Consider the following 9,832-nt stretch of genomic DNA (forward strand, 5'->3'; position numbering starts at 1 on the left):
TTACAGCAAATTAACACGATTTTCAATTCTTGAAAATTCTACATGAAATACCTTAAAATGGTTACTTTCAGATGTGTCTGTAGAAGATGAATCTGTATTTCCTAGTAACTCTGATACCTTTTCTTTGACATCATTTTGTCAAATCGTCTCATTTAATGCAAGACACTGACAATCTAGTGGGTTAGTGACATCTATACATTTCTCACTGAAGATGTTTGACGTTGTTATTTTAAGTACATTTAATTGCTTGTCCAGTATGTTTCTTGATCACTTTTGAGCTCCCCCTGGTACACAGTCCACACGTCCACAACAAAGAACTTTATGAACTGTTATAGCTTAGTATCCCATTGTTTTTATGCATTACAACACAGATAGATAATAGATAACTGATGGATAGAAAGTATAAATATTACAGCCAATTTATAATAATGCCATACATAAATGTACACACACATTTGAATCAATTATTTACTTGTTTAAAGTCGAGGTTTGAGTGAAAATGTGAGAAGACTCACCTCTTGACAGTATTATAAAAAGAAACTACTGAAACTACTGGCTGAAACTACACGGCATCCCCGTTAACAGGAAATAATGCTGGTACTACTTCCGGGGTGAATGAATAATGTTCCATATTAGGAAACGTCGCCGTCTCGGGAAGCTGTTGCTTAGGAAGTAAAGCAGGTCACCCACTAATCTCTGCGTCGGTGGTTCGAGTCCCAGCTCCTCCTGTCTATATGTCAGAGTGTCGTCGCACAAGACACCGAAACCCTAACTTGCTTCCAAGGCGCAGGCCGGCGCCTCGCATGACCGTTCTGTCACCGTCCATGTGTGAATGGGTGAATGAGAGGCCAGTTGTAAAGCCCCCTGTTTGTTGAGGTAGAAAGAGAGATATACCAAATAAGTGCAGTCCATTTACCGTTTTGTGATGTCGCAATTGTCAGCCGTTCAGAAACCGACATTTGAGACAGGGAATAAAGACAAAACATTAAAATTCAATGAACAGCAGCTACAGATATAGCAAATTCAAATTTCCGCACATTCTGGATAGGAGTTTGGGAAAGCCTGTGAGTCTTGTTGGAGTGTTTCAGCGGTGATCTTAAAACAATGTTTGCGATGCATAATCTTTGTTGGCGTGTTTTCCATCATCTCTCATATTTGTCATATGCTTGTGCTCTCTCTAACTGTCAAAGATCCTGTATCCCCGAGTCCAAAGAAGACCTTATAAGTGCAACAAAAATATCACCCCCAGGGTCTTGATAGGCTAAGAGTAGCCTGTTGGGGGTTGAGATGGCTGCAGTACAGAGACAGAGGAGAGCACACATCTTTTTTGAGAGATGTTTGTAGTGATTGTCAAATATGGCCTTGGTCATTATGAACAATACATTATCTGATGCAATATTTCTAATTTGGACTAGGGATGTTGGTGTAGCTGCCGCTTTCTTGTAAGCTGTGACCTCCAAACACACTTCTGATTGGATGTTACGCCCCTTATATTGCGTTGTTCAGTAGTGCAAATGACAGGAACACAGCAGGCAACAATTAAGTTAAATCCTTGTGTCTGACTGTTCCTTTTCCGAGCATATTTGTCATTAATCATTGTGATCACTTGAGAGCTGCTTAAGTAAGTATAGGCCCTGATACAAGTGGGTGGATTTAGGCAGGGTGTAGCTGTGGAGTATCTTTACATTATGCTCTATATAGTTGCAGAGTCTGGCAGTGAGAATGCGATGGAGCCATCTGTATCTCCAAAAGAAGATGAGGTACAATATTTGCCCTGTTTACAATATATGTATACATATTCATACACATACGCATTGCCACTACAAGCATAGCTACACAACTTAAACAACTAAACACACAGTATCAGGAACTAAACAAGACCCCCTACTACACTTGTAACAAGTGTAGTAGGGGTACTAGAGTGCCCTAGAAGAAACACTTGTAGGCTACTACAAGTGTTTCTGACTTTTGTATGCATATGTACAATCTAATCTGATTATTTTTGTTATGGATTTTTGTCAGATTCAACGCGGAGGACAAGTTCGACTTCGTAAAGAGGCCTGGTCCAGCATAAAAAATAACAGTCCAGAAGCGTCCGTGCATTCACATCACTCGAGAAATGGTTACTGTTTTCCATCAGTGCTGGTACGTCCGATATGGCCGAGATCGAGATGGAGCGTTTACTCCGAGAGGCCCAGGCTGAGAAGCAGAGACTCCTCGAGCATCGGGTACTGTGTCACATCTAACCAAAACTTACCGTATATATGGATGAGCGTGTTTAAAGATGCATGTAATTTACTTTTTAGCTTGTGGCATCGTCCACACGTGCACCATGAATACTGTTGACATCTGTTTGTCTTCTGCTTTTCTCCTTCCATTTGTCTTTCTGCCTCCCACACATGTATCACCTCATCCCATCAGTAAATCTAGAAACAATGTAGCTGTTACATATTCCCACTATCTCCTTCCTTATACAAAATCTCTGCTTGTCTCACACTCTTCCGGTTATGTTTAGCTTTTATTCAGTCAAAACTTTATCAGGGAATTTTTTAAATGATTGGAAACTCAACATCTACTACGCCTCCACACTGCGACACACACTGATGCTGCTTCTCTATAACGGATGCATATCTGTCAAACAGCTTTCCATAAACTGTAGCCTTCTGTCATTTACTCATCCCACATTTTAAAAACCAAATTTTATACTGTAGGTCCACCTCTGTTTCTTATCCTTCCTTCTCTCTATGACTTGACTCCAGCTTCTCAGTATTTCTATATCTTAGTCAGGCTGAAATTTATTTCTTTTGAATATCAGTGGGTCACAACTTCCTGGTGATTTTTACCCATTCGTGCTTTTCTTCACATATGCAAACTTAATCCGCGAAGGAGAGACTATTATAGGCACTTTTTTATGTTTTATTATCATGAATTATTTGTAATTGTTGACAAATATTCTACTCATTAAAGTAGAACATTTTCCCCGATGGCAACGGTACTTTGTTTCATACCTACCGCTGTGCAACTAGCTCCCTCTATCTATAGTAGAGGCTCCTGGCCTGATAAGAGGAGGCCATGTTGTGCAGCAGTGATGATGTATGTACAGTATCACCTGCGTGTTCCCTACACTAAAGCATTTCATTATGTTTTGTCACCAGCAGGGGTCATCGGTGCAGAGTGATTGCACTGGAATGACCTAATGCTCTGGCTGGTTGGTCCATACTCACTTCATTAAACAAGCTACAGCTTGATGAATGTTGAATGAGCAATGGCACATCTACGAAATTTTGCATGGGGTTCCAAAGGGGTGATAAAAGATTCCGGCAGCGTAGCGTGGGATTGTAATGGGTGGGGGTCCTCAAATCTCACTTTAATATCTCTCTCTCAGTACCTGCACTTTTACCCTGCCTTTTCATTATCCTTCAGAGGGACAATCGTAAAACGTACTTCTATTTACTGTATCTATCATTTGTATTTGAGGTAAACATACATCAGTGTAGAACATTTCAAAATAAGGCAAGTTTATGTCCAAAGAAAAAAGGCAATATAGCAAAAAAACGTACATAAAAGGCCAGAAATTTTATTATTCAAATACCGACCAGTTGACTTGGTTTTGGGGTTGGGGTTAGAATCAGGTTTAGGTTTAGGTTTAGGTTAGGGTTAGGCATTTAGTTGTGATGGTTAAGCCTAGGTTAAGGGGCTAGGGAGGGTATTATGTCAATGAGTGTCCTCACAACAGGCTTAGGTTGGGGTTACTGTTACATGTCTCACATACTTGGGAAAGAAGTATGTGTGCTTGTGTTTGTGTATTTGTGAACTATTACAGTCTGCTCTAAACAAGTGAACACAGGTCACAGGTAACCATGGCAAAAACCTATACTTAAAATAATTACTAGATAGCAAATGATCAACTGCATAAATCACAGATTAACATTTCGTCTTTGAATCAAGTGATTGTCCCTCATTTCTCTGATAAAAGAGTTTAATAGAATCTTAGCATAGAATGTCACGACATCATAATTCTTATGAATCATAATTTTGATGTTTAGAACTGGTCAGTTCTCCTTCAGCTGAAAACACTTACAGACCAGAGTTAGTTGAAGAAGTTACATCGAACAAGTGAGAAAGATTTGTTGCGGCAAAATGTCTTCACGTACTCATGTAGCCAGCTGTTGGTCAACAGGTACAACTGGTAAGGGAAACTCAGCACACAAACACACACACACACACACACACACACACACACACACACACACACGAACACAAAGATAAGGAGTAACTAAGTATATTTACTCAAGCACAGTACTTAGGAGGCTTGCACTTCTTATTTGACAGTTGGAAATATGACTTACTTAGCAGGTTACGAGTTTGAACAAGTGCTTTAACTTTTGATACTTCAAGTACATTGTTCTGATAACACATACCTACTACGTAACATTTTCAAGGCAAGAATTGTACTTGTAATTGGGTATTTTTACATTGTGGTATTGCTTCTTCTACTTAATAAAATGATCTGAATGCTGAAGACCAGTGTTGATCAGATTTTTCCTCATTCAGCGTATTTTGCTCTTCTCCTTCTTTGGGAATACCAATCATTGAAATGGACATTATGCCATTTGCAGTACCTGACATAATATTCTTCTTCATGTGGTCATGGAATGATAATGAAATGTTTATTCACATGAGCATAATGAATGCTTCAGCTACATTTGTGTGGTGTTGACTGAATGAGCCCCGCTGACTCCATGTGTTGATCTTCACATGTTCTCCTTCTCTCCCAATGTACTACTTCTCTGTTTGCCGTCACAGTTGAAGAGAAGAAATATGAGAGCTCTGAGGTGCTAAAGAACGACATACTCTGCAGCATCACAAGTAGCTACCTCATTACGGACTTTGGTGGAGAAGGGTGCTTTGCCAAAGTTGCCAAGGGTGTGAATTTAATCACATCGCAGGACGTGGCCCTCAAAATCCTGCATACTGAGGAGACCGCTGAAAGAGAGGTAGTTTATTTAAGTCTTTTTGTTGATTAGGTTTTTTTTTCACATTTTCTTGACTACATTTTGTTTATTAAATGAACTGCTGATACCATGCTATGTCACTTGCAATTTACCTATGTAAATTTTACTATTTTCTCCACAGATCAAAATGCTCGAAATACTGAGCGTTCTTGACCCAGTCAAGAAGAATGTGGTTCGGTTCTTCGAAAAGTTTTACCACAAAGGACATACCTGTCTGGTTTTCGAAATGCTTGACAGATGTCTTTATCAGCTGCTCGAAGAACGAGACTGGAAGCCACTGTCTCTCTGTGAGATACGGCCAATAACGCACCAGGTAAAGACTATGTGGCTTTGATCAATCATCGACATGAGATGACAATATACTCAGACTGTTGAGAAAGAAGTTACATACTGAAGTAGCATAACTCTTACTTCTTGATCTGTTTAAGCCCGCAGCCTGGTCAACGGTATCTTTAACCATCTACATTGTGTCCTTTGTCTCTGCAGTTGCTGACGGCCTTTGACGCCCTGAAGGGTATAGGCGTCGTACACTCAGACCTGAAGCCAGACAACATAATGCTGGCGAACCACGACACTGAGCCCTTCAGAGTCAAACTAATTGATTTTGGCCTTTCCTTCGCTACCCGAGAAGAGGCACGTGGGATGTCAATTCAGCCTCTGGGTTACAGGTAGGTTCAATCTGCAAAGCTCATCTTTTAACATGTTTGCAGTTGTGCGTATGCTGTAAACGATCCAGCAGAGGTTGTTTCAATCTTCAGTACGCATGCTGAATTTGACAAAGTACTTAATAGCTCTTGTGATTCTCGTGATTCTACACACAGGGCACCTGAAGTCATCCTGGGCCTTCCCGTGTCCGAGGCCATAGACATGTGGAGTCTTGGCTGCCTGCTTGGGTTCTTGTACCTCGCCGAACACCCGTTTGCGATTAACTGCGAGTACCAGTCGGTAAGTAACCAAATGTGTCTAGATTTAAATGCAAAGACTGTTATATTCTGCCCCAGACACATATCCAAACCCAGCAAAGGGGTTTTGATGTAGGATGTCGGCTGATGTGATTCTTTATATTCTCTCTCCAGATGAAAGGCATTGTAGACGTTCTGGGCCAGCCAGCTGACCACCTCCTCAGTGCTGGGGACTACACCCACAAGTTTTTTAAGGCGAACCAGCACTGGGACAACCCAAGATGGTGGATGAAGGTATTTTAACCTTGTTCAGTTGTTCACAGTTTTTTATGGCCCAATTAGACAGTAAGGAAGAAGTATCTGACTTGCCTGTTTTGTTCCTGTAGACCCCAAGGGAATACCAGCTTGGCACTGGAATTGAGCCCGAAACATGGAAGAGCGCTCTTAGAAGTCTGGATGACCTGATGACTGTAAGTGGTCCATTTCATGACTAAAGAATGAATTCATACCAATTTGATCTGTCGCTGAGAGACAGGAAGCAGTTCAACTGAACTCTCACCTACTTTGTTTTAAATCCAGCATGACCCAGAGACACAGGAATCCATTGAGCTAGTGGATCAAAGAGCTTTCGTCAGCCTCCTGAAGAGCCTTCTAAACACCGACCCAGAGAAGAGGATCACTCCGGGGAAGGCTCTCGAGCACCCCTTTGCCACAATGGCTCATCTGATGGGCGATATAGAGACCAGCTTGTAGTAAGTGACTGTGTTTTGGTCTCAGTAGGGTTGAATAGATACACGATTGGATTAAAGGAGAGGTTTGTTTACTGACTAAGTGATCCATTGATTCATTGTCATGTTTTATTCAGTGTGGAGGATTGTTTGGAGAAAATGGCGGTCTTACCGATGGATGACTTGGACGAAGACCTATCTCCAGACAATGAGGCTGAGGAAGAGCCCAGAGTTGAAGAGCCTTCAGCCACACCTCCTCCTAATGATGCAGGCTCAGCCGTTTTTCGTTCCTGTGACGGCATTAAAAACACGCCTCACTCATCTGAGGGACTGGAAGCTGCTGCAGAAACAGACGCTGCTGGCTCAGCTGTAGAGGAACTAGCTGTTAGCCGAGGGCAAGCCAGTCCAGCTGATGGTGAGGCTCAGGTAGAGCCCAGAGGTGAAGAGCCTTCAGCCACACCTCCTCCTGCTGATGCAGGCTCAGCTGTTATTCGCTCCTGTGACGGCATTAAAAACACGCCTAACTCATCTGAGGGACAGGAAGCTGATGTAAAAACAGACGCTGCTGGCTCAGCTGAACAGGAACTAGCTGTTAGCCAATGTCCAAGCAGTCCAGCTGAGGAGACATCAGCCAAAGACGGGTCACCTGATGAGGGTCCGCCTGCCAGAGTTAAGGAGAGTCCATTGAAGAGGATCAAGAAGTTCTTTGGCAGAGCAATAAGGACCTTGTTTAAAATGAAAAAAAAATGAATAAAGGAATGTTGAATGTCACATTCAACATTAAAACCCGATAACTGGTTCTACTGTTGTGGCTGATGGGTGTATAAATTTGACATTCAACATTTGACAGTCGTTGGAGTTTTTGGAGGAAGTCAAGTGTGAATAGTTGTAAAATGTCCTGGATAGGGAGGAAAGGAGAGCATTGTAGGTGGGGGGTAAGTGGTGTCCTAGACCTTCTCCTCTGTTGAGGGAAGGTTTCTCTACTACCCCCCCTTCTCAACACATCCGGTGGAGGCAGATGGCCACACACCATGAGCCAGGTTCTGCTCGAGGTTTCTTCCCATTAAAAGGGAGTTTTTCCTCGCCACTGTCGCAAGGAAAAACTCTGGGAATGTTGGGTCTCTGGAAATCATATTGTAAGGAGTAGTTGTAATTGTTGTAAAGCAGCTTTGAATTTTTGACCTGATGTCAATAAACAAGAAGTTCCCTTGAATTCCTTCCTGTGTGTGTTTTGGAGATGACACCGTGATTGTTTATTTATTCCAGTCATTTCACAGATGCTGAAACGCTGGTTAAAAGATAAAATGGCTGTTGATCATCCAAAATAACTGATTAGTTGTTTGGTCAATAAAATGTCTGAAATAGAGGAAATGGCCATTGTAAGTTTCTGAGGTCAAGTTGACATTTTCAAATGTTTCTTTTGTTTAGCCAACAATCCAAAATGCAAAGATATACATTTTTAATACTATTCAACAACAACAAAAATGACAAATGCTCACATAGTTGCCTATTAATTTGATGTTGATCGACTCGTCGTTGGTCTGATTTCTTTACAATATTTACAGCAAATTAACACGATTTTCAATTCTTGAAAATTCTACATGAAATACCTTAAAATGGTTACTTTCAGATGTGTCTGTAGAAGATGAATCTGTATTTCCTAGTAACTCTGATACCTTTTCTTTGACATCATTTTGTCAAATCGTCTCATTTAATGCAAGACACTGACAATCTAGTGGGTTAGTGACATCTATACATTTCTCACTGAAGATGTTTGACGTTGTTATTTTAAGTACATTTAATTGCTTGTCCAGTATGTTTCTTGATCACTTTTGAGCTCCCCCTGGTACACAGTCCACACGTCCACAACAAAGAACTTTATGAACTGTTATAGCTTAGTATCCCATTGTTTTTATGCATTACAACACAGATAGATAATAGATAACTGATGGATAGAAAGTATAAATATTACAGCCAATTTATAATAATGCCATACATAAATGTACACACACATTTGAATCAATTATTTACTTGTTTAAAGTCGAGGTTTGAGTGAAAATGTGAGAAGACTCACCTCTTGACAGTATTATAAAAAGAACAGAAAGTGGGGTGACTGACTGACTTACAAATCAAATCAAATCAAATATTAAACAAAAAGCCTTATTTCAATATTCAGTTGTGGCCGTTTGATCCAAAGTGCATCCACACATCAGTTCACTTAATTCGTAATATCGAGCATTCAATACCATGACGACTGGATACTACACTGCGTGCACAATTATTAGGCAGGTTGTATTTTTGAGGATTCATTTTGTTATTGTACAACGACGTTGCTCTTGGTCAATCCAAAATGTTAACAAACCCTCAAACCTGAACATTTAAGTAGTAAAAGTGAAGTTTGGGCTTTCTTAAGAGAATACCTATATGTACACCATTATTAGGCAACTATTAGTGCGCAGAATTATTATGCAACTAAATGAAAAAGCACAAATCCAGCACAGATAACAATTCACAGCAAAGAAAAGGAAAATATAATGCCATCACTGCAATGTTAACAGAGAAAAACATATCACATGATATGAAAGCTAAAACATTTAAGCAATTACCAACAAAATATCTGATTTACACAAATCCAAAAGAGTGTCTGAACATGTCACTGCCAACCCCTGTGCTCTAATCTCAGATTCAAGAAATAAACTTGGTGTTGACAAATGCCTTTGTTTGCATAGTTTTTTGCAGCACTCTGCTTGTAGTAATGTCATGCTGAGTTCAAATCTAGGGTGTGATTTTGTTTTTCTTCTTTGTATAGGAAGTGCTGCAAATTCAATAAATGTGTATGATGTAAAATGCTATAAACGACTATTAAACATCAAATAGGACCTTGCCAATTTTGTATTTTATACAAAGAAAAGAAGATTAGCCTTTTCTAAGGCGCCCTGACTTGAACCCAATCTAACATCTCTGGAGACCCATAAAATGGCTGTCTAAGGTCAGACTACCAGCTTTATGAAACAGAATTTCCCCAAAATAAGCCTGAAATGAGCCTTGCTAGACCATCGACCCTATTTTATAAGAGACCCTTCAGGTGTGGTTGGTAGAGGAGCCCACCTGATCATCGCCTCTCCCCTCAACATCTGCAGTGTGTGAACCTGATCCAGGGGTACCGTGTTCTTCTCTGTAGTCATCA

The 9,832-nt window shown here is 40.6% G+C and overlaps 1 protein-coding gene across 2 annotated transcripts; it reads left to right on the top strand.

The window, feature by feature from the left end:
- The first annotated feature begins 1,647 nt into the window (after positions 1-1,647).
- Positions 1,648-7,858, top strand: LOC120787654 (homeodomain-interacting protein kinase 1-like). Of its 2 annotated transcripts, XM_040123312.1 has the most exons (10): positions 1,648-1,760; positions 2,023-2,228; positions 4,807-4,997; positions 5,137-5,328; positions 5,502-5,683; positions 5,837-5,960; positions 6,092-6,211; positions 6,304-6,387; positions 6,497-6,669; positions 6,783-7,858. In XM_040123312.1, exons 4-10 carry the CDS (start codon positions 5,143-5,145, stop codon positions 7,393-7,395), a joined length of 1,482 nt encoding a protein of 493 aa, XP_039979246.1. In that variant the 5' UTR covers positions 1,648-1,760; positions 2,023-2,228; positions 4,807-4,997; positions 5,137-5,142; the 3' UTR covers positions 7,396-7,858. The 2 variants fall into 2 exon arrangements, with proteins under 2 accessions (XP_039979246.1, XP_039979247.1); XM_040123313.1 differs by lacking the exons at positions 1,648-1,760; positions 2,023-2,228 and having other exon boundaries at positions 3,037-4,997.
- The last annotated feature ends 1,974 nt before the right edge of the window (positions 7,859-9,832 follow it).

The sequence above is a fragment of the Xiphias gladius genome, unplaced genomic scaffold, assembly GCF_016859285.1.
Source record: "Xiphias gladius isolate SHS-SW01 ecotype Sanya breed wild unplaced genomic scaffold, ASM1685928v1 HiC_scaffold_396, whole genome shotgun sequence".
NCBI classification, from domain to species: domain Eukaryota; kingdom Metazoa; phylum Chordata; class Actinopteri; order Istiophoriformes; family Xiphiidae; genus Xiphias; species Xiphias gladius.

Bases quoted from the DNA above. Each gene is read 5' to 3' on its own strand.
- LOC120787654 (XM_040123312.1), top strand. From the start codon at position 5,143: ATGCTCGAAATACTGAGCGTTCTTGACCCAGTCAAGAAGAATGTGGTT. The intron at 5,961-6,091 runs GTAAGTAACCAA...TTCTCTCTCCAG, and splicing joins TTAACTGCGAGTACCAGTCG to ATGAAAGGCATTGTAGACGT. The intron at 6,670-6,782 runs GTAAGTGACTGT...TGTTTTATTCAG, and splicing joins GATATAGAGACCAGCTTGTA to TGTGGAGGATTGTTTGGAGA.